Raw genomic sequence first — 25,141 nt, 5'->3', positions numbered from 1 at the left:
CTGCTGCTACAAAACAATGACATCAATTTGTTGTAGATATAGCCATTTATGGAATGTTTGAGAAATGTGATAAAGCGCTTTCTTTCTCAATTTGATCTTGAATGCACTCTCTATAGAAGATTGATGTTGATAATAGTGAAGAGGGGATAACAGTCGACATTCCTAATTGAATTCAGATTAATTGATAATCATTAGTCAGCTTCTCCCTAAAATGAAAACAACCATTTAAAAACATAAGCTGTTTTACCCTGCAATGTATCCCTGGCATTAGTCCTGTTAAAGGGAGGGAGTGAGGGAGTATCTGCTTTACTGTAGGACCCCTGTAGAACTTGTGAACCATCTTCATGCTACTCCAGCCTGTGTCTGGGATTGTAACATCATCCAAATCAAAGCAATTATAATGGAAATCTAAAATATCCTATGTACTTTTTGCACTTTCAGTTGGAGTTGTGTGACATCTGCTTTTGTGCATTTCAAGCGGGACAATGTTCACATTCCAGAAATAATTAGCCTGGTTTGTTGCTAACCTGATTCGTATTTATGTTTTATTTTTCTTTGAGTTTAAACAGCAAAAATGAGCCATGGAAATTTGAAGACAAAGAAAACGTAAATGCGAAATAGATTAGGTTCAAGCCAAACTAATTATTTCTAGAATATATAAAATCTGCAGAATATTATAACAAATTGTTCCCTCCTTTTAGTAAAACTAATGTCAGGGATAGATTTCTGGGTGAAACAGCCCATGTTTTTAAATGGTTGTTTGCAATTAATTTTAGGGAGAAGCTGACTTATGTTTCATCAATTAATCATAATTCAATTAGGAATGTCTACTGTTATTTCCTCTTCACAATTATCAATATCAATTTTGTATAAAAACCATAACTCTTAAACCTAGACTGATGAAGTTGCCAATATTTCAGTTATTCTATTATACAATGTAGTATTAGAAAATGTTTAAAATGTGACAGTGTCTAGAAGCAAATAATCTTTTATTTAATTGAAACTGTAAAAAAAAAAATCAGCAAATACCAGAACTATTAATGGAAAATACTCATTACATTTCTTGGCTGTTAACACCTCCTATGCATATACTGACTGCCGAATGGAACTGATTTAACGGTGCATTTTGTAGGAAACGGCATTGGGGTTAATTGCATTACGGGTATAACATGAAGTGCTTTTTCACACAACACTTCATTTGTAAGGCCTCATAAAACAAAGGGTCTGAACAATTGGATCAATGACTAGACTTTGGGTGGCGAGCAAGGAAGAGACAAATACAACATTGGTTCATTGATGGGCAACTTATGTTTATGGAGATACATGATGTGATTCTTAATTGCAGCTATTAACTTTGTTTAAATGTTTGGATTCTTTTCTTTTTATTCAAAAAACACTTTCACATGTGGATTCATAAAGGGAAGAGAGGTACGTGACCAGCGGGGATTCTTCCATTGGGCATTTCTTCACATTTGCTACCATAGATGAGGCATGCATTCTGTTTATAATAATTTTAAAAGGTAATACGTGAGCAGGGGTGTAGTCTTCAATATCCTTCCCCTTTATCTGAGTTTACAATGTGGAGGTGGAAGATCCCGCAGCTGAAATCTTAAATGCATTTTATACTTAACAACCCACATTCTATAGAAAATCTATGACTAAGACATTATTTGGCCTGGTTTATGTGAAGAACAGCTAAAGGTTAATTTTAACTTTTCTTATGTTTATTAATAAATGAAACTTTAGTCCAAATTTTATGGTGGATTCCAACGTTGACAAGATCCATCTTGCCAAATGACAATGCTTATTAATGAATAAGGTTTCCATTTACAGTTTATATCTACCGCAAGCATGAATCTGCATTTGCCTCCACATTATTATTCCTGTCTCTTTCTCCCCTCCCTTCATTTTCTCCATTTGTGTATGGGGGCACCATTATAGTATCTGAGGTTCATGGGGAGTAATAAATGGCAGAGAGGAAATAAGCAATTGTCAGTTCACTGGCCTTTTGCCTTTTTCGTGTGCACTACTGGGTATGTACATAAAGCTCATTGCGTGCCTCAGATATTTCAGCACGTGACAAAAGCTCAACACTAATAGTTTTAGACTGTGCCCTAGATTTTGCAACAGAGTTATTTGTACTAGGACCCTCAATGTCAGAAAATTTCTCATTTCTTCCAATGCATCTGGATCTCCCCAAGTTGAATTAAGGTGATAACAAAAACTGAATTTCACAATGTCTTCCATTTTTTGCCAGTTTGTGGCTATATATATTCCTAAACTGACCAAAGTAGAATATTTTGTCTTGGTCTGTAAGATGCTGTGTTTAGAGTCTCTGATGAGAATAAACATAGAAATTTTCAACAGCTCTTTGGGATCAGGTAAATCATTAAACATGGTTAATCATAACTAATTGTAAATAAATTGTGTTACTGTACATTTTTGGTTTCAGAAAAGTCATTTTGTTTACAGTCCTCTCTAGTAATGGTTTCACCTGAAGAAATGTGTCAGAAAGGCCAGTGGCCTTCACAGTGTTGCCCTAACTGTAGCTGAACAATGTGGGAGATGAGATTCTAAGGCTTGGATTACCTGTGCAAAACCCCCCATTTTCAGGTAGTTTTGACGCATAAGAGCAAGCCAAATGGTATGGTGTGACTTGCTGTCACAATCCTGTCACATAAAATGACATTAAAATTTTCCACCAAAAAGATTGCCAGTGTTGCTGCCCATCCTGCCATATGTAAATACCCAACTGACCTCTTGAACTCCTCCAGCTCTGTATCCAATTTCATTCACTGTTCTTCTTGGCATCACCCAATTCCATATGTTTCAGAGTCATGATTCTCTACACTCTAGAACTCTCTTTATAAAACGGTCAGTATTGCTACATCTCTTCAAGCACATATTTAGTCCACTTCTGATCAGTATTCATTTCTCCCCTCCCCTTGGGACGTTACACTACATTAAAATTGACAGGTGCCAGTAAATTGGCATTCTCCCAAGGTAGTAACAAAACATTTCAGTATTACCTGTTCCCCTCCCAGTCCCTAGATAGACATACCAATATAGCACATGGCAGAAAATAGAAGTCACATATGTTAGATCTAGACCTTTTTTTTGTTTTATGACCATAGGGTGAGGAGAAAGGGCTGGAAAGGGAATGCTAAAATTCTAATTATGTAGCACACAGTGTTCAAACCTTCTGTCTAATATGGTACTAAACAGAAGAAAACAGAATGAGAGTAAAGTTATTGACTTTTCAACCTCCTTTTCTAGCCAAACCATTCTAACAGCAAACCCGCTACACTTACAAAGCAGCAGCCATGCTTGAATCATTTGCTAATGCAGTATATAACTAAATTTTAATGTAGTTAACTGCACATTTACATTTTGTGTACAATGTTGATCCCATAGATACCACACCATCATGCATGATACATTGATGAAATGGCTCAGCTTTATTCATTAGCCTCCATATCAGGCAAGACAATTTCCAGTCAAGGAAATGTGACAAAAGGAATGAGAGTGGGTTCTCCATATAAAGTGTTGCCAAGCTGAGAGCTGCTGGCTTTGCACAACTGAAAACCACAATTTGTTTTACAAATTTAGAAGAATGTGTATATATACAGTTATACTTTTGATGGATTTTTTTTTAATTGGCAGAGCATTTTACACATCCTTTCATTTCTTTTAATGTGAGCTATTTGCAGAAAGGAGTTCAGATCTAAGAATTGTTTGGCCTAGCCGTCATTTTATAACCTTGATCTGAAGTTTGCTAATTGTCTCATAGGCCTTTGCCTGGTGGCCTGACCTAATGGCGGAGCATGCAGAGATATTTTTGTCACTCTTTGCTGTCGACATGGATGCGACCCTTGAAGCACAGCCCCCAGACTCTTGGGACACTTTTCCACTTTTTCAACTTCTCAACAATTATTTGAGGAATGAACGTAAGTATCTGTTCAATTTCCTGTTTTCAGTAGTTCTGCTTTGATCTTCTAAGATTTGCTGCAGCATCTTTTCTTTTAGGAGTGACGTGTTAAACCTTACTTTCAAAAATACCATTTGTATATTTCTTGAATAATACTTTGAACAGTAGTACTTTGCACTTAAAGTTAGATTTTACGTTCTGGCACACAAAGAACAGGTTATTGCCTGCTGGGAGGATGCAAAGACATTTCAAGCTGTGGTGATTAGCTGGCTACATAAGGTTTTCTGTCCATTAAAATTAACGGATGGCAGATCCTGTGGGGCCCACTGATCTCCACAGCCTGAACTCCCGATTTGAATTCCAACGTTCCCTCTAATTTTTTGGATAGTGCGGGCGATTTATTTAAGTGTGCAGCCCCTTTAAAGTTTTTGCGCAGTCACACATATGTGATAATTTAAAGGAGCTGACTCGTACATGGCTTACACAGGGACTTTAGGGAGGGACATTGGTGCACTCCCAAGAGTCGAAGATTTTTGCCATTTGCACAAATTCATAAATCTACTCAAATATATCTTGTGGGCTATTTGAAAATAAAGCTTACTTTTTGAAAACTGGTAAGATGTTTCACCGCGTAAAGCAAGAAGCTAGTTTGAAATCAAATTCGAGCCAGGTTAGTGAAGCATTCCTGTGCTAGGAACCAAATGTGTCCTTGTTCTCCTAATACATGTTAGATGAATGCCTCAATAAATTATGAAGTAAAATATTATAGCAACAGTGCTTCGAAGTCTTGGTGTGGAAGGCAGAGTAGGGAGGCATTAATTTCAGTTTGCTGGATTTAGGATCTTTCCCGCACTGCTGTGGAGATTCATCCCAAATAATTAGGCTCTTACGCATTGGATTGTCAGACTATTGTGCTGATAAACCATTCATACACAGACCATTTTAAATATTATCAAATAAGAATTCTGCTGGAAAATTAATGTCACTGTACCAGTAGTTCTACAGTGAAAAGGAACTAATTACCAATTAATATATGCCAGTCAGGATATACAAATTATCTCCATAATTTTTAAAATATCAAACATGATTATGATATGTAGTCCAAATCATTAAACATGGCAAATGCTGAAGACATCATCTTCAGTCCCAGCCACAAAATCTGTTCCCTCACCATCAATTCTTTCCCCTTTTCCATCCATTGACACAGTTGAAGCCGACTTGCTTGCAACCTCTGCATTTTATTTAAGCTGAGCTTCCAATCCCACATTATCTCAAGCACAAAAACGCCTCCCCACCCTGCCTCAGCTCATCTATTGCCAAAACCCTTATCCATGCTTTTACCACTCCGAACTTAACTATTCCAATGCTTTCCTGGCAACCTCCATCACATCTTCCACAATCCATAAACTTGAGCTCATCCCAAACTCTGTTTTCTAACCTGCGCCAGATCTCATTCATACATCACCCCTGTTCTTGCTGACATACTTCAGTCGCCCAGCACCTCCAATTCAAAATGCTCATTCTTTTGTCTAAATCTGTCCAAGGCTGTACCCCTTCTTTTCTCTGTAACCCACTCCAGCCTGACAACTCTGCAAGAACTCTGCATTCCTCCAATACTGGCCTCTTCTGATTACCCACTTTCTTCATCCCACTTCAACCACCTAGACCATAGGCTCTGGAATTCACTCGCTAAACCTTCCCACTTCTTGACTTTTAAGACCCTTCTTAATTCCTATCTCTTTGACTAAACCTTTAGTCCTAGTATCTCATTCTTTGGCTCAGTGTGAAGTTTTCTGATTATGCTTCAGAGAAGCACCTTGGGACATTTTTCTGCATTTAAAGGCACTATATAAATGCAAGTGGTTGTTGGTAGAGTCATCAGTCAGGGCTCCCAGTACCAGCTCCATTTTGTATTGAAAATATCTAATGTGACAATTGGCTCTTTGTTTTGGATTATTTAATGGAATATGCAAAATCAAACTATCCAATCAGACCACACATTAAGTGTTGCAGCGTTAAAAATATCAGTTATTTTACTCACATAATCAATTATTTATTGTCAGCATTACAGATGCCCAGCCTTAATTGTCATGCTTCATTATCAGTTAAGGCTGGAATTTTACGATAGAGTGGGATGGTGTCGGGGGAGGGGGGTGCGTAAGATGGAGCAGGTGGCTCAGGGGACCCTTCCCGACCCTCTCCCGCCTCTGCCACTGCTTTATGCAGGGCGGCGGCAGTGGCAGAAAAATGGGCCGCCCACCCCAGGCCAATCAAGGCCCTTAAGTGGCCACTTAACGGCCTCTTAAGGGTTTCCTCCCACCGCCACAGGGATTTTACCCATGTCAAGCGTGTGGCCCAGGCCCAAGAAAAGCTGCCAGTTAACAGCAGGCAGCTCTCTGACAGCTTGGGGGGGCACTCATGATTGGGCACCCTGTCCTGTCGAAGGGCCGCCTCCACTGCTCCAACTACCCCCAACATGCTCCCCGTCCCCCTATTCGACCACCCTTGCCTCACCAGGGTCCGACCGATCACCCCCAGTGAGGCAGTAAAAACTTACCTTGGTTCCGGGCTCCCCACATCTTCGTCTTCATGCTCGGCTGCAGTCATAGCAGTAGCCACCGCTCCCGGTGGCGCTGCTGGGAGTAAGTGCTGCCAGCCCGCTGATTGGCTGGCAGCTCTCCTGCCTCAAGTGGGTGGAAGTCCCGCCTCAGAACAATTAAAGGCCGGGGACCCGCAAAATATCGGTCAGATCCCCAGGCCAGGCGGAAGCGGGTTCACCACTGACTTTTCAGTCGGTGGACGGCTTCCGTCCGCCAAGGGTAAAATCCTAACCTACATATTATTACATTGAAATAGAACAGGATGGAGGTAACCAGAGTTAAATTTAACAGGATTAACACTGATTAACTGAAAACCAGATCCATGAAGTAACTCTAAGTGCTAAGTTACCCCATCTCACTCACCATTCTCTGGCCAGTAGGAGTTCAGATAAAGAAATTTTATGCATGCTTTTCAGATAACAAGTATAAAAGTGCTGCTCATTTAATATTTCGCATTTTTAAAGCAAGAATGGAATACATTTCTCAGTTATTGCTACCCTCATGTTTATAATTTCTGTGCTGTTTTTATGAATTTATCATTTGATTCAGTAGCAATTTACTTCTGTCTTTAGAGAACCAATGTTTCCTTTACAAGTGCTGTTTTAAGGCCTCAAAACCAGGCCAGATGTTCATTGATAAGTGAATAAATGGGCATGAATGCAACTTATTTGAGAACCACTTGTCACTGCAGCATGACTATAGTCGGTTCCTGGAAAGTGGTATTCAAACATTGAACAAGAACATTTCCTTCTTTCCTTCCTCCTTCTAGAGAAGTGGGAGCAGCAGGGCATAATGTGAGTTTGAAATGTGCTCCATGTATGTACAGTTGAGCCGAATTATTATAAATGTGAAACCTCTTCACCCATTTTCATCCTTATCTGAAAATGCCATAATTTACACAACTTAGTAAGATCTGCAAATTAAAGGCCAGCTCGGGTCTGCAAATGAAACCCGACCCGAGTCCGACAGAACCACATCCAACCTGAGCCTGACTGGGCCCGAGTCCTTTCATTTTTTCCTGCGCCCGACCCAACCCGACCATCAGTTAACCTACCTTCCGTTTTTCACTTTGTTACTTCTCTGCACAAGCTTAAAAAAACTGTAACTAAACAACCTTTCTAGTCCAAAAAGTACATTAACATTGGAACCACATCTCTGAGGCGGTGATAGAGTGTGTCCGACCCAAGCCCAAATGCCGGACCCGGAAGAGCGACCTGACCTGACCTGAACCCGACACCTGTCGTCAGGTCCCTTCGGGTTGGGTAGCCATGCTCTACTGCAAATGACCCAAATGTTTGCTAAAGGCACCCTCAGTCTTTAAGCCTTTGTGAAATTAGGCCATAAAAATAATGCTGAAAAAGTCCAAATGGCTTTCTAATATTTTCACAGAATATTAAAAAGTGTGTTTGGAAGGGATTTAGATATCTGTTCTTGCACCATATTCAGGAACCTTAGACTGCTGCACCATACTAACTGTGAAAGCACATAGCAAAACACTCTGCAAGCATCAAATGATCATTCTGAGGGAGTTTGCTCCCACGTATATCTCACTGGAAGACTTATTGTCCAATTAAGGGAATTGTTTTTTACAGAGTTAGAATGTCACTTTAAAGCTTGGAGGTAGAATTATGAGAACAGGTGTTAACCTTTTTATGAAACGTTTTAAAATCAACATACTTGGATCTCCATTGAAGTATATCTCCAAAAAAAATGAGTAGGCGAATGATATAATGTGGTCTCAGGACAATAAAAAGGCTAGTGTTAATAATTAACAGGGATGGTGAAGTGGAATCAAATTAGCCATAATAGAGCCCAGAGTGACTGAGAAAGTCATCTCTCATTATCAGAATCTCATTATGAAATGAAAAGGTGAGGCTCTCAGTGGATTACTTTTGTATTGAGCCCATTAGAAAGATTATGTTTTTTCATGTTGATTCAGCTCATGTTTCCAGATCAGAAAACTGCATGTAGGGAGGTTCCTTATACTCTCAATGCAGAACAATCCTGCACACTTAACACCATGGCTTCAATTGAGATATTACCATTGCTGGATCTCTTGTGGGCTGGGGAATGAGCTTCTAGGACTGATGTTTAAATTAGGACAGTGAAATACAGAAGGAGTTTGATAATGCATATACAGGCAATGTGAAAGAAATAATCCACTAATGATTTCAAAGTCAGTCTGAGCAGGCATTCATTAAGGTAAATTACTGCATCTATTTGTCATGACAGGTTATGGAGTAATAATATGAAGATGTTCTTGGCTATTCACATCATGCCGATCAGTATCTTTGATAACCATATATACTTTTACAGTTTACAATTAATTAAATTCATTACTCTGAAATCTTCTGCCTTAGTGAATACTGTTAACTATATCTGCTGAAAGCACTTTCCTTTCAGTTGTGTGCAAGCGTTATACGAAGTCCCTATTCAGTAGAAGTAAATATCCCATATTCAGTTTCATTTTCACAGTATCTCAAATCAATTAAAATGGACAGTAATATAGGAAAAATTGTTCAGTGTATAAATTTTATGATAGCAATTATTATTCAGCCACGTTTCAGAATTATAAACTGACAAATGATAATATCCTCATTAAGTAAACCAGTCCAGTTCCATAAATATCAATTCTTTATGGCAGTTACTGATTATGTTGCAGGGATGGTTTATGATAGTTGCTTTATTTTTCACCTATTTACTTAAAATCCAGTACCATAAATTTTAGATTCTGCACAGATTAATTGCTTTTGAAAGTCAGGAAATTAACCTGCATTAGAAAGAGTAAAACTATTATTTGAAAAACATCATTTGAACAAACAAGGAAAACGGTAGAATGAACAAGAAGGCCAATGGAAAATGTGGGGCCCTCAAATCAGTCGTAAGAGCAGGGTCAACAGTATAACTGAGACACTGATAGGGAGAGCAAGTGCATTTGTAGAGAGAATAGGGGGACCGATAGAGGGCATCAGTAGAAAGAGCAGATGCAGCAATAAAGAGAGAAAGGGCATCAATGGAAAGAGCAGAAACATCAATAGAGCACATCAGTAGAAAGATGCATTTAGAGAGAGCTTGGACTTCAGTAGGAAGAGCAGAGACCCCAATAGAGAGTGCAGGGACATCAGTGGAAAGAGCAGAGACTCCGATAGAGAGAACGAGGACATAGTAGAGAGAGCAAGAACATCAGTTGAAAGAGCAGGCACACCAATAGAGAGAGCAAGGGCTTCAGTAGAAAGAGGAGACTGCAATAGAGGGAGCATGGACACCATTCAAGGAAGCGAGAATATCAGTAGAAATTGAGACACTTAAGATTGTCAAAGTGAGAACCTGACTTGTGTTTGTTATACCCGATTGAATACTGTAATGAATTTCATTCAGCAAGGCTACAATGGGCAGAGTAACTGAAAGGTTTATGGATATAATAAATGATTTTTTTTCCTAACACAACATGTGAAGAAACTAGAGATAATCAAATGTATTTGTTAGTAGTGACCCTAATGTGCTATTGACCTTCACGTGGGGAACAATGACCACAGTATTATTAATTTGTAAAGATGGCAGAGGGTTTGTGTTAGGTCAGTTGTGAAGTTCTACTAAGTGGGGACATTACCAGCAGAGAACAAAAATGGAATGTCTTTAAAAACATCATAAAACAAAAGGAAGCCTTGTATATTCTGAGAAGCAAAAAAAGGGCACAAGATAAAATCAAGCCAAAGTGGAGAACAGTTTAATATTTCCTTTGAGCAACTTGCTGATTACTAAAGGCAAGTTAATGGGTTTATAATTTTCCTGTTCTAACTTGGCACCCCTTTTCAAATACTGGAATCACTTGGGCCTCTTCCGAGTTCCTGGAAACAATTCCAGACTCCAGTGAGCTGTTAAACATATGAACAAGAGACCTTAAACTCGGTGGGCACCCTCAGGTGAATCCCATTATGACCAGCAGCCCATGTAAACCAGCAAGAAACATAAAAATAGACTCTATAGGTATGTAAAAGTGAAAAGATTAGCAAAGACAAATATGGACAGAGACGGGAGAATTTATAATGGGGAACAAGGAAATGGCAGAGAAACTGAACTAATACTTTCTGTCTGTCTTCACGGAGGAAGATGCCAAAAAAACTCCCAGAAATACTAGAGAAACAAGGGACTAGTGAGAATAGGAACTGAAAGAAATTAGTATTAGTAAAAAGGTAGTACTGAAGAAATTAATGGAACTGAAAGTTGATGAATCTCCTGGACCTGATGATCTACATCCCAGAGTGTTGAAAGAGATGGCTATAGAGACAGTAGATGCATTGGTGGTTATCTTCCAAAATTCTTCAGATTCTGGGATGGTTCCTGCAGATTGTAAGAAAGGAGGGAGAGAGAAAACGGGGAACTACAGACCTGTTAGCCTGACATCAGTAGTAAGGAAAATGCTAGAATCTATTATAAAGGAGATGTGATAATTGGACACTGAGAAAATAATGAGAGGATTGGACAGGGTCAACATGGATTTATGAAAGGGAAATCATGTTTGACAAACCTGTAGGAGTTTTTTTAAGGATGTAACTAAAAGAATAGTTAAGGGGGAACCAGTGGATGTGGTGTATTTGGATTTTCAGAAGGCTTTCAATAACGTCCCACACAGGAGGTTAGTAAACAAAATTAGAGCACGTGGGATTGGGGGTAAAGTACTGGCTTGGATTGAGAATTGGTTAACGGACAGAAAACAGAATAGGAATAAATGGATCAGATACAGGTTGGCAGGCTGTGACTAGAGGGGTACTCAAGGATCAGTGCTTGGGCCCCAGCTATTCACAATTTATATTAATGATTTAGATGTGAGGACCAAATCGCAGCATACGATAGACAAAACCATGTGATCCCATAACCAACAGATCAGATCTAAGCTCTGCGGTCCTGCCACATCCAGCAGTGAATGGTCGTGGAGGAGGTGGCTCCACAAATATCCCCATCCGCAGTGATGGGGGAGCCCAGCACATCAGTGCAAAAGATAAGGCTGAAGCAGTTGCAACAATCTTCAGCCAGAAGTGCTGAGTTGATGATCCATCTCGGCCTACTCCTGAAGTCCCCAGCATCACAGATGCCGGACTTCAGGCAATTCGATTCACGCCGCATGATATCAAGAAACGACTGAAGGCACTGGATACTGCAAAGGCTATGGGCCTTGACAATATTCCGGCAATAGTACTGAAGACCTGTGCTCCAGAACTTGCCGCGCCCCTAGCCAAGCTGTTTCAGCACAGCTACAACACTGGCATCTACCCTGCAATGTGGAAAATTGCCCAGGTATGTCTTGTACACAAAAAGCAGGACAAGTCCAAGATGGCCAATTACCGCCCCAACAGCCTACTCTCAATCATCAGCAAAGTGATGGAAGGTGTCATCAACAGTGCCCTCGATCAGCACTTGCTTAGCAATAACCTGCTCGGTGACGCTCAGTTTGGATTCCACCAAGGCTACTCAGCTCCTGACCTCATTACAGCCTTGGTTCAAATATGGACAAAAGAGCTGAACACGAGGTGCGAGTGACTGCCCTTGATATCAAGGCAGCACTTGACCAAGTATGGCATCAAAGAGCCCTAGCAAAACTGAAGTCAATGGGAATCAGGGGGAAAACTGTACTGGTTGGAGTCATACCTAGCGCAAAGGAAGATGGTTGTGCTTGTTGGAGGTCAATCATCTGAGCTACAGGACATCACTGCAGGAGTTCCTCAGGGCGGTGTCCTAGGCCCAACCATCTTCAGCTGCTTCATCAATGGCCTTCCTTCAATCATAAGGTCAGAAGTGGGGATGTTCGCTGATGATTGCACAATGTTCAGCACCATTCGCGACTCCTCAGATACTGAAGCAGTCCGTGTAGAAATGCAGCAAGACCTGGACAATATCCAGGCTTGGGCTGATAAGTGGCAAGTAACATTCATGCCACACAAGTGCCAGGCAATGACCATCTCCAACAAGAGAGAATCTAACCATCTCCCCTTGACATTCAATGGCATTACCATCGCTGAATCCCCACTATCAACATCCTCGGGCCTACCATTGACCAGAAACTGATTGGAGTAGCCATATAAATACTGTAGCTACGAGCAGGTCAGAGGCTGGGAATCCTGTGGCGAGTAACGCACCTCCTGACTCCCCAAAGCCTGTCCACCATCTACAAGGCACAAGTCAGGAGTGTGATGGAATACTCTCCACTTACCTGGATGGGTGTAGCTCCAACAACACTCAAGAAGCTCGACACCATCCAGGACAAAGCAGCCCACTTGATTGGCACACCATCTGCAAACATTCACTCCCTCCACCACCGATGCACAGTGGCAGCACTTTGTACTATCAACAAGATGCACTGCAGCAACACACCAAGGCTCCTTAGACAGCACCTTCCAAACCCGGGTCCTCTACCAACTAGAAGATAAAGGGCAGAAAATGCATGGGAACACCACCACCTGCAAGTTCCCCTCCAAGTCACACACCATCCTAACTTGGAACTATATCACCGTTCCTTCACTGTCGCTGGATCAAAATCCTGGAACTCCCTTCCTGTAGGTGTACCTACCCCAAATGGACTGCAGCAGTTCAAGAAGGCAGCTCACCACCACCTCCTCAAGAGCAATTGGGGATGAGCAATAAATGCTGGCCTAGCCAGCGATGTCCACATCCCATGGATTAATAAAAACAAAATGTAATATTTCCAAATTTGCTGATGACACAAAACTAGGTGGGAATGTGAGGAGGATGCAAAGAGGCTTCAGAAGAATTTAGACAGGTTAAGTGAGTGGGCAAGAACATGGCAGATGGAATATAATGTGGAAAAAATGTGAAGTTATCCACTTTGATAGGAAAAACAGAAATGCAGAGTATTACTTAAATGATGTGACATTGGGAAGTGTTGATGTCCGAAGGGACCTGGGTGTCCTTGTTCATGAGTCACTGAAAGCTAACCTGCAGCTACAGCAAGCAGTTGGGAAGACAAATGGTATGTTGGCCTTCATTGCAAGGAATTTTGAGTACAGGAGTAAAGATGTCTTGCTGCAATTGTATTGAGCCTTGGTGAGACCACACCTGGAGTATTGTGTACAGTTTTGGTCTCCTTACTTAATGAAGGATATACTTGCCATAGAGGGAGTGCAACAAAGTTTCACCAGACTAATTCCTGGGGTGGTGGGATTGTCCAATGAGGAGAGATTGAGGAGGTTGAGCCTGTATTTTCTAGAGTTTAGAAGAATGAGAGGTGATCTCATTGAAAGATTCAAAATTCTTACAGGGCTCAACCGGGTAGATGCAGGAAGGATGTTTCCCCTGGCTGGAGGTCTATAACCAGGGGACACAGTCTCAGAATAAGGGGTCATCCATTTAGGACTGAGATGAGGAATTTGCTCACTCAGAGGGTGATGAATCTTTGAAATCTCTACCCCAGAGAGCAGTGGAGGCTCAGTCATTGAGTATGTTCAAGACAGAGATCGATAGATTTTTGAATATTAAAAGAATAAAGTGATATGGGGATAGTGCAGGAAAATGGTGTTGAGGTAGAATCTGTGATCTAGTTTCTTTTTATTCTTTCAGGGAATGTGGGCATCGCTCCCTAGGCCAGCATTTATTGCCTATCACTAATTGCCCTTGAGAAGGTGGTGGTGAGCTGCCTTCTTGAACCGCTGCAGTCCTTGGGGTTTAGGTACACCAACAATGCTGTTAGGAAGGGAGTTCCAGGAATTTGACCCAGCCACAGTGAAGGAACAGCAATATAGTTCCACGTTAGGATTGTGTGTGACTTGGAAGGGAACTTACAGGTGGTGTTCCCATGCATCTGCTACCCTTGGCCTTCTAGGTGGTAGAGGTTGCAGGTTTGGAAGGTGCTGTCGAAGGAGCCTTGGTGCATTTCTACAGTGCATCTTGTATATAGTACACAGTGCTGCCACTGTGCATTGGTGGTAAAGGGAGTGAATGTTGAAGGTGGTGGATGGGGTGCCAATCAAGCGGGCTGCTTTGTCCTGGATGGTGTTGAGCTTCTTGAGTGTTGTTGGAACTGCACCCAACCAGGCAAGTGGAGAGTATTCCATCACTGTCCTGACTTGTACCTTGTAGGTGGTGGACAGGCATTGGGGAGACAGGAGGTGAGTTACTCGCTGCAGAATTCCCAGCCTCTGACCTGCTCTTGCAGCCACAACATTTATGTGGCTGGTCCAGTTCAGTTTCTGGTCAATGGCGACCCCCAGGATGTTGATAGTGGGAGATTCAATGATAGTAATGCCATTGAACATCAAGGGGAGATGGTTAGATTCTCTCTTGTTTGAGATGGTCATTGCCTAGCACTTGTATGGCGTGAATGTAGCTTGCCACTTATCAGCCCAAGCCTGGATGTGGACCAGGTCTTGCTGCATATGGACATGGGCTGCTTCAGTATCTGAGAAGTCACGAATGGTGCTGCACATTGTGCAATCATCAGCGAACATCCCCACTGTGACCACTGTGTATCAGTGGTGGAGGGTGTGAATGTTGAAGGTGGTGGATGGGGTGCCAGTCAAGTGGGCTGCTTTGTCCTGGATGGAGTCAAACTTCTTGAGTGTTGTTAGAGCTGCACCCATCCAGGCAAGTGAAGAGTATTCCATCAGACTCCTGACTTGTGCCTTGTAGATGGTGGACAAGCACTGGGAAGACAGGAGGTGAGTTACTCGCCATAAAATTCCCAGCCTCTGACCTGCTCTTGTAGCCACAGTATTTATGTGCCTAGGTAGACGTAGCAAACCAAGGGGTAGAGTCAAGGTAGGAAAGCAGAATAGTAATGTGGGATAATAGTAAATTTAACACTTTAGAATCACCTGAATAATGCATTATTGGTAATTCAGCATCATTTTCTGGAGTAAGGACTGATGCAAAATAGTCATTTAAAACCCTGCCATTTCCTGGTATTCCACCTGAATCTGCCCTGAGGAATCCTTCTGTGGCCCTCAATTGTCCTTCATGGACGTCTGACTCCTAAAATAGTTGAAAAAGATTTTGCTATTGCTACCACAGTTATCTACTATATTCTTCCCCAATGACCTGTGATTGCTCTGATAGCAGTTTATGTTGCTCTTAGCTGAGTCTGATATCTCTATTGTCCTGAGAACTATTATCTTTAAGTCCAATTTATCCTTACATATCACAGCCAAACCCTGGATTGGATAAAGAATTGGTTGCACTTTTGTAGACAGAAAATTGTTGTTCATGGCAGTGGCTCTGCATGCCGACTGGTTACCAGTGGAGCCCCACAGAGAGCAGTTTTAGGGACATTAACATAAGAACAAAACACTGCCAGTGCCCTTGCTGTTGCCTGTCAGCCAGCCAGCCTGTCAGCCCAAGCTGCTGTTGCCCATGCCAAGATAGTGTGGTCTGAAGCTGGGCCTTCTGGGGCCAGAGGTCATACTGCAAGCCCATCTGCATTTTCTCCCCCATTGAAAGTCAGCAGCATTCCACCAGCTGCAGACATTGGGATAACATTGCGTAAGACCATTAGGACAGGCAAAAGCACATGGAAGACAGACATTAAGGGAATGCACAAGGGTGATCAGTTGATATTTTTACGCAATATGGCATAGTTTAAATTTGGTTGGAATATTATATTCATTGTTTTTTATTTTTACATTATGGCCAAGCAGATGCTGTGATGGTCAGTAACAGGGGAAAGGTAAGCTGTGTGACTGAACGGGGAATGGGGGTGTTTGAAATAATAAAGGCATTGGAATCTGTCCAGGTGAATGAGGTATTTGATTTAGATAGGGTTAGGGAGGACTGAGGATTCAGATATTTGTTATGTAAGAATAGAGTTGGATGAGATGTCAGTGAGCTAAGTTTCTGGCTTATGCTGGAAATATTCAAAGTGGATCTGCTCAAGTTTCCAGCTGTGCCTGAAATCACCCGTGTACAAATTGTAGATGGGTTATTGGGGAATCTTTTACCTGATGATCTGAAACTTGTTTGATCATCTTCGGGGACAGTGGGGGAGTCCAGGGGTGGGGGGCGGGGGGGGGAGAGGAGAACGGGAAATGGGGAATAAAAAGGAATTTTCCTGATTATTTTTCTTGAATTGGCCTAGGATTTTGGCTGCTGGTGGATATGAGAGGTGATGGGGGTCACGATGTGAAGTTGCACCATAATGGAATGGGTCAGGTTAAATGGGCCCACTAATCCTTTCCTGTCTGCCATTTTTTTTTATGTATGTTTGTTTTTATGCTGTCGGATGGGATGGAGTGCATTGCACCCTCTTAATGAGCGCATTGTTTTGTATGTTTTTATAATGGGAAACAGAAAAATGGTGGGTTGCATCGTTAGTCACTGAACAAAGATAAGTAGCAAGAAGGAAAGGGCTTTCAACTTATCCAGCTAATGTTCAGCTGGTTCTATTGTGACGGAAACCGCACCTGCCAAATGGAAACTTATTAACTTTGTCATATGGAATACTATTAGAACTTTTACTGGACACTGAACATAACTTGTTTAAAAAGACTACAGAGCTGAATGGCTGAAAACATGGCTGAACATTTGCATTCTGAGAGACAGTTGCATAGAGAGACAATGGGAGATGGGTTTTGTCAATAGTGATGATCAAAAGACATTGAGAGGCATTGGCTGTGTAAGAGCCAACACTCCACCACCCCTCCTCCACCCTCACCACCGAGTGTGCCTAGTCAGCTTTGAAGAATCAACAACCCCCGCAGGTGATGCTGTTTCAAACAAAGAGCTGGTTACATGACTAACCTGCTGGCCAACTTGGGAACTGTTGAATTGTGCCTCACAGAAAGGTTTGGGGCAGACTGCATTGAGCTTCAAGAAAAAGCACCACCCTCTCTCTGTCTCTCTCTCCAGTGAAATTCCAGGGACCCACTGAAGCAAGTTAAGCCTCAAGATAGAGGACCCCCATCCCCACTGCAGCCTTCTGGTACCAGCAAAACAAGTTTGAAAGTGTGCAGTGGGCTGCAACAAGAACTGCAAGACTTAACTCCAATCAAGGTCTTTACATCCAACCCAAAGACAGTAACTGAATTCTGTTTACTACTCCAACCCCCGTCTCCCCCCCCCCCCCCCCACCCCCCTTTATTATTTTTCCCCATCTGTATCTATTGGTGTGTGTGTGTGTGTTTATTGCGTATGCATGCTGGCGTGGTTGCATCACATTTTTAGTAACTTTAACTGAGTTAGAGTGTTAAGGCTAATAAACTTACACCTTTCTTGGTTAAAGCTAAGGAATCCTGTCTGATTGGTTCATTTACAAATGTAATTAGAGAGCAGTGAGCAAGGATTCACTTAAGGTGAAGCTAAAAACTGTGTGTTTAAAAGTTAAACACTGTTAAGGCAAAATCAGAATAGGGGCCATAGGGGAGACCAAGACCCCGTTCTCACCCGGTTGTAGCACTATATACTTTTAATTTGGACTTCAGAACTGCAACTTCTAGGAGCTGAATCTTGTTTATCTGTTGCTTATTGCTGTTGAACCCATCTTCTGTGCTCTGGCATGAGACTCTTCAGCTCAAGTAAACCTTGATTCCAGAGGCTGGATTCCAGAGGCTGGATTTTCACTGTGGGGGTAGAAAATGGAAGTCTGGACCATTTCCAGGTCACAAACCCACCCCTGGGGGAAAGCAGTCATTGACCCTGAGTTTGATGGGGGTAACCCCTTAATTGGCATGGAGACGGGTTTGGCGGGCAATTACTGACCATGGGGACCAGAACAGAGGTGGGATTACTCATGTGTGGGTGCAATTTATACAGGCCACAGCAGCCATTGCTGTGCCTGCCGTTTCACTGCTGTTACTTCATACTGGAAGAGCAGAGAAGATTGGGGAATTCAAGAATGTCTCAGGAGATCCAAAGGCCTGGAACCCAGGGCAGGGCAGCCCCTCGATTCTCAGCTGTGGACCTCGAGGTCTTCCTGGAGGCCGCAAGAGAGAAGAGGGAGGTCCTTTCCCGATGGGTGGCAGGAGGAGGCCCACCCAGACTAAGCAGGCATGGATGGACATCGCTGACACAGTCAGCAGAAGAAATATGGTTCACCGAAGTTGGATCAAGTGTTGGAAGAGGTTCAATGACCTGATACACTCTGGCAAGGTGACTGCAACACCCAGCCCTCAGGACAGGCCTCTGGTTAGTCACCCTCCATCAGACACACCAGCTGAGGAGCCTGTGGACCCATGCTGCTCCTGAACATGTGTGCCCAGGGTGTTTACTGATCCCTCAAAGCCATAGTGCTACTGAAGACCTGGCACCACTGATACATGCATCTTCTGATGAATTGAAGCAACTGCCATTGGCAACAGAGGCCAGTGGTGTGCTATCATGCTCCCTTTGCCCTTGCAGGAGAAACGGTTCATAATGCCAAGGAGGGAACCCAGAATTGTGGAGGGGTCCTCTACCATCAAGTGATCACAGCCATAGAGGAGGGAGCCGTGGAAATAGCCAGGATTTACAGACCATGAGGAAATCAGCCCTGGCGAGATGGGCATTTGTGATGAAGCTGGTGATTAGAGAGGACAATGCACTCATTAAGGGGGTGCAATGCACTCAATCCCATCCGACAGCATAACAAACACTGAGTTGTATTGGGAAGCCTCAGCACTGCAGAGGCTTCTGCTATCCAAGACTAACTCTCATGATCTCTTCCTGTGTCCCACATGTGCAGGTATTGACCCAAAGAGACCATCTTCCTCACTGTCACTGGGCCAAGAGCAGCAGCTCCGAAGAAGCACTGTAACACCTTACAAGCACACTATGCACAGTCACAGATACACTCACCTTGGTGGGTCCTTGCGCACTGTTAGCTAGGGTGCCACTGGGTGAAGAGCACAGCACTAGTGTGCCAGAGGAGGTGCCAGAGGCAGAGGCAGCTGTGGGCAGTTCCCTTTGGAGGAGGGTCCGACACAGCTGGGCATAAATGCAGGGTCAGCTCAGCTCAGCTGGGCGTAAATGCAGGGTCTCAGGAGTCACTGGAAAGGAGGGTCTACCTAGACCAGCAGCAACAGATGTGCTCCTATATGTCGGAGATCCCTGAGGCAATGCAAGGTCATGGGCTGGGAATGGAGGGGTCCATCCAGCTCATGTGCGCCACAATGGCTCAGGGCTTTCAGTGCATGAGCTCCTCCATTGAGTGAGCAGCCAATCTCATGGAGATTCATAGGTGGCAGCACTTGGAGTGCATGCAGGAACAGCGCAATGGTGCACAGGGTGCATGCTACACTAGCTAGCATGGACTGCTTAGTGGCACTGATGTCAGTTGCACCCCAGCTGGTGCTCCCCTCCAGTCATCTGGAGCACCAGCCACAGGCTAAGGACATCACCGAAGAGGATGAGGGTGCCACCCCTCATGGGGCACCATCATCATCTTCGGCCTCCTTGACCCCTCTGACAGAGGGAGCATCTGTGCCGCAGAACCCAGGAAAGGAGACTGCCCCCGCAATCATTCAGGTGCAGCAGCTTCTGGAGTTGCCCCCACAGGCACCTCCATGACAAGGATGACCGCTACCTGCATCTAAGCCAAGAAAAATGAGCAGGCTGCCTCCAGCTCCTCTGAGGCCACAAGGAGAACATTGCATAGAAGTCGTCAAGCATGGAAGGCACTGTATCATGCAAAGCATTGAGTGGGTCACTGGGGTGTCTTCTTCTTGTAATTGTGCAGTGCTGTCCTTTATGAACACCATTTAATTAATACTTGAAGCCAGAAAGGTGAGCCTCCTTTTATTAATGGCAGGACAACAAAAGAAGTGTGAAGTGATAGAGGAGAGCAAAGGTTCATCAACAGTGATGGTGAAACTTCTGGGCAGATGTTCATCCTTCATTTGTGGTAAGAGTTTATATGTTCCAGGCTGTGTCTTCAATGGAAGTGTTAGCACAGGCAGCTCACTCAGAGTGAGTTCCACACCATGCTGTGCATCCCAGGTCAGGGGGGCTCAGCTGAAATGTGCCTGAATCAGATGATCCCTGACATTTATGGCATCCTGACGAGACCCTTAAACCCCGCACTGGATCCAGCCACCTCCCTGTTGCAGCCGGGGCACCTTGGTGTTCTGCATCTTCTCCCACTGCCTCCTCTTCCATGTCCTGCTCCTCCTCTTCCTCCAGTGAGCTGTGTGCTTCCAGGGCTTCACTGTCTTCTAGGTTCACACCTCTCTGAAGGGCCATGTTATGGAGAGAGCAACAGACCACCACAATGAGCAAGACCCTTGCAGGAGCGTGTTACAGGGTGCCACCCAACCAGTGCAGGCACTGAAAGCGCATCTTCAGAAGCCCAATGGCCTGCTCAGTGCTTGTCCTAGTGAGCAGATGGCTCCAGTTGTATCGCCTCTTTGCATCTGTCTCTGGCTTTCATAGAGATGTGAATAGCCATCGCTTCAAGAAATATCCCTTATCCCCTAGGATCCATCCATGGACTTTGGAGGTTGGAGTGAAGATCTGTGACAACCTGGACTGCTGGAGGATGAGGAGTCATGGCAGCTACCAGGAAAGCAAGCACACACATGGAGGAAGCTCTTGTGATCACAGACCAGCTGAATGTTGAGGGAATGGAAGCCCTGCCTGTTGATGAATCTGGCTGGCCAGTCACTGGATGCCTTGATGGCCGCATGGGTGCAATCGATGATGCCCTGCACCTGAGGGAATCCAGCTATGTCGGCAAAACCCAATACCCTCTGTGCCCGCAAGACCCATCTGTCTGCAATTGAATGTACTGTCCAGCTTTAGGAAATGATGCATTAGTGACCTGCATGATGCAATGGTGTGCTGCCATTTGCGAGATGCCACCGAGATCTACAGCTGATCCTTGGAAGGAACCAGAAGCAAAGCAGTTCAAGGCTACAGTGACTTTGAAGGCTACTGGCAGGGCATGGTGACCAGTGAGGCGTGAGCTCTTCCGCAACGAGGGTACAGATGTCTATGGCTGTCTGCTTGGACATTCGCAGTTTCCTGTAGCACTGGTTCTCCAACATCTCCAGGTAACTCTGTCTTTGCCAGTAGATCCTATGCTGTGGTTATGACCTCCGTGTCCTTCCTGCCCCTCGTCCATCTCTCATGTCCTCCTGATGTCCTGGACTTTGCCCTTCCCGCAGAACGTGTTGCTGTTCATGGTCGCTGGACCCAAAATCTGACAGTCATTCTCCCATTGCCAGCTGCAGCCTTCCTTGTGCTCAGGTGCCCCCCCCCAACAATTGTGCTTGGCACCTTGCCCCCTGCTCTTATGCCCCTTCAATGCCAGGAGGGATGATGGACCCCTGCGCTTAGTGCCCACTCTCCCCACCATCTGTACTGAGTCGATGGCACCTTTTTCCCAATGGACGAGTCCCCCTCTGCATTGTTCACCCTTTTTATGGGGCCCAACTAATTCCCTGGGGTGGCTACGACTGGCTCCCCACTGTGAGCCCACCTCCATTCAGCTGGTCTGCATGAGACAGCATATGCAGCCCCTGCGCCCCTGCGAAAATCAGAACATACCCCTTAATGAGCTCTTCAACCATCTTAATTGGCCCTGGTAATGGATTGGGTGGGATTGCAGGGCCACCCCCCACACCCGCCCTGGTGACACTGGCCGGCACTGGGAATGGTGTCAGGAAACCAGCACGCTGGCCAGCGTCAGTATTTTCACCCCCTCCTGCCTCCATTCCCACCCCTGGCAGGACCCAAAAATTCAGTCCCAAGTGTCTAAATTGGAAGAACACAAAAAAGAAGCTGGGTTCCTCATCTGCTAAGATTACTTGCATCTCTACCGTGCTTATATCTAACTTCTGTTTTGGTCTTCATACACAATAAGAAAATATATTACAGATTCGTTCCTTGTGCTTTGTAGTTAAAGCGGCCTTTGAAAGTAATTCCACCGTATGTCTAACATATGCATTACACATGAGTGTGCAAATACATATATTTGCTTAGATTTATTTGCCTATATTACGTTAATGCACTATACATTTATTGCCTTCCATGATACAGGTAGTCACAATTGTGAAGCACATGACCCTGATTGATGAAAGTACTACAAATTTCTTCTATTTAATAAACTGAATGAATTTCATGGGTTTATTTCAGCTTCATTTTTTTTTAAAAAAGAGTTAGCGGAAAATAATGAGGCCCACTTAATGACTGGCAGGAAACCTTGCCTGCTCGGAGTCCATATCAAGAAATTGCAGGTATGCTCCATAAGATTTTACATCTATTAATTCATAATGGATGTGAAATTATGGGGAGCAGGCCTACCATTTCAGCAAAGCTGGATATTTCAGCCATGATTAAATCATTGTAACTGATGTAAACGGTGCTGCCAACATTTTCTAAGGTTGGAGGCTTCCGCAGTTGGCACATGATATTCTCATGTCTGGGATCTGAAAAAGTGCTGATTGATGAATGGAGATAAATCACTGATATTCAGTCCATCTGTGTAACATGCTAAAGCCTCTACCATTGCCTGTGAATGGGCAGTGATTACAGCCCATTGTTTTTAGACTGTGTTGTAGTGACAAGAGCCTGGGAAGGTAATTGAATATAGTTATGAATGTGTAAGTATTGGCTTTCTAGGCATACTGGTACAATGCTCCCAAAGTGTACAATCATTGGGATGGATCTCTGAACAGAATGTCACAAATATGCTCCTGGTGACGATCCGCCAGGAGCACTTTGCCCAAATGAGCAGATAATGTCAGATTAGCTGATTTTAGTGGCAGTCCTGGCACTTGGGCACATCATGGGGATGGGTTGCTTTAATGGTTGGCGTCACGACTATGAAAGGGCTGCTGGTTGTACACACAGCTGATTTTTTTCTATAATGTGTGGATCAGAGCACAATGTTTCCTTTCACTAAATAGCCATTGGAGACCAAAGAACAGACGTGGTACACAGACGGGCCCCACTGAAAGGCGAGGGACATCCGGCGGGCAAAATAAGTTCATATTTTGTGTGGGCTTCTGCTCATGCACAGTTCCAAATGGGCGGTGTGCAGCTGAGGAGAAACCGATGCCAAATGGGAATAGATGATCAAAAGTAAGGTCAAAGAGATAGGTCTGGAGGAAGCTTTTAAAGGATGGGAGAAGAGTAGCAAGGTGGAAGGTTTTGGGATGCAAATATCAGGGAATCAGACTGAGACACCTAAAGGCTCTACCACTGATAGTGGTGTGGCACGAAGTGGTGTGGCATAGAGTGGAATGGCTCAGCAGGACACAGGAAGCTTGAGTTATGATGGACAAATGGTTCTGGCTGGGGCATAGGAGTGGAAGAGAATGTAGAGTTAGTTTGCAGTGAATCCCTGAAGAGATTTGTAAGTGACGACAAAAATTTTTGAATTTAGTGCATTGCCACTTGAAGAGGTAACTATATAAACCTCCAACATCCAGTCTAAGATTTTTATTTTTATTTTAGGTTTAATACCTTCTGTAATGTATACAATTCTGCCTGGGTCATGGTGCATATATCGTCACACAACACTAGCATTTTATATAACTGGCAGAAGAATGACATATAAAACCATACAGAACTCGCACTTTTTATATGTATGCTCGTACATCATTCACAAATACTAAAGAAATAAATATACAGATAGATTAACCAAAGACTTGCAGGTTGATCGGTAAATTGGCCATTGTAAATTGCCCTTAGTGTAGGTAGGTGGTAGGAGAATGGTGGGGATGTGGTAGGGAAAATGAGATTAATGTAGGATTAGTATAAATGAGTGGTTGTTGGTTTGCACAGACTCAGTGGGCCGAAGGGCCTGTTTCAGTGCTGTATCTGTCTATGACTCTATATTATAGATGCATTTAGATTATAGAAGTGCAACTAGCTGCAGACAGTCATAAAATTCTACAAGAAGGCAAGTCTGGGGCTGAACATTGAGTTCAATAATTTCAGAGCATGACTGACCCCCCCTTTTTTTTAATTTTATTTTAGTTTGTTTCATCATTCAATTCTTTTCACCATGTGCCTACCCACTTGTTATTTCATGTTTGTGCTTCGTGCTAGGGCTTTCATTATTCTGTTACTTAACACCCTCTCTGCACTAACATTTTGTCTTTCACTACACCATTAACACGCTCTCTTTGCCTTTGCCCATGACCTCCTTGTCACTTTTTCTCTGTAACCCTCTGTCATATCAACACCTTCCCTTTTGTCCCACCCCTGCTTTATTTGCTTAAAACCGATTACATTTCTAATCTTTGCCAGTTCTGATGAAAGGTCACTGACCTGAAACATTAACTCTGCTGCTTTCTCCACAGATGCTGCCAGACCTCCTGAGTATTTCCAGCACTTTCTGTTTTTATTTAAGGCAAGTCTGCTGTTGGGGTCAGTTTTGGAAATCTGTGTAGTTGCTCTCTGAGGCTCTCTAAAAACCCAGTGTGCTGACAGAGACCAGCTCCCCAGTCCAAGTGTACTGGTGGAAGTGGCCATTATCCCAAAATGGGACACAGTGATCAGCACAAGCACCTTTAGACAACACGGTGCACAAGGTCTCTGGCTGGTTGTTTGTCAGTTGGATAAGATTCAACTGCACACTTTGCCCTAATGTGGCACTGACCACCTCCAGGCGCGTATCCATTGTCTCTCGAGATAAGGAGGCCCAAAAAGAAGAAAAGGTGCTAGGGAAACAGAAGGGGTGACTGAAGCC

At 43.6% G+C, this 25,141-nt stretch overlaps 1 protein-coding gene across 2 annotated transcripts in view; it reads left to right on the top strand.

Moving 5' to 3' along the window:
- The window catches only part of LOC137379688 (calcium-dependent secretion activator 2-like), a 796,052-nt gene that overhangs the window by 633,829 nt on the left and 137,082 nt on the right, over positions 1-25,141 (top strand). For both annotated transcript variants that reach the window (XM_068050896.1, XM_068050894.1), the window contains exon 18: positions 3,791-3,947. In XM_068050896.1, the coding sequence (XP_067906997.1) occupies positions 3,791-3,947 (157 nt within the window). The remainder of the gene's footprint in view (positions 1-3,790; positions 3,948-25,141) is intronic.

This window comes from Heterodontus francisci, chromosome 18, assembly GCF_036365525.1.
Source record: "Heterodontus francisci isolate sHetFra1 chromosome 18, sHetFra1.hap1, whole genome shotgun sequence".
Lineage (NCBI taxonomy): Eukaryota > Metazoa > Chordata > Chondrichthyes > Heterodontiformes > Heterodontidae > Heterodontus > Heterodontus francisci.
The sequence above is the reverse complement of the archived record's forward strand: the minus strand, read 5'-3'. Positions and strand labels throughout refer to the sequence as shown.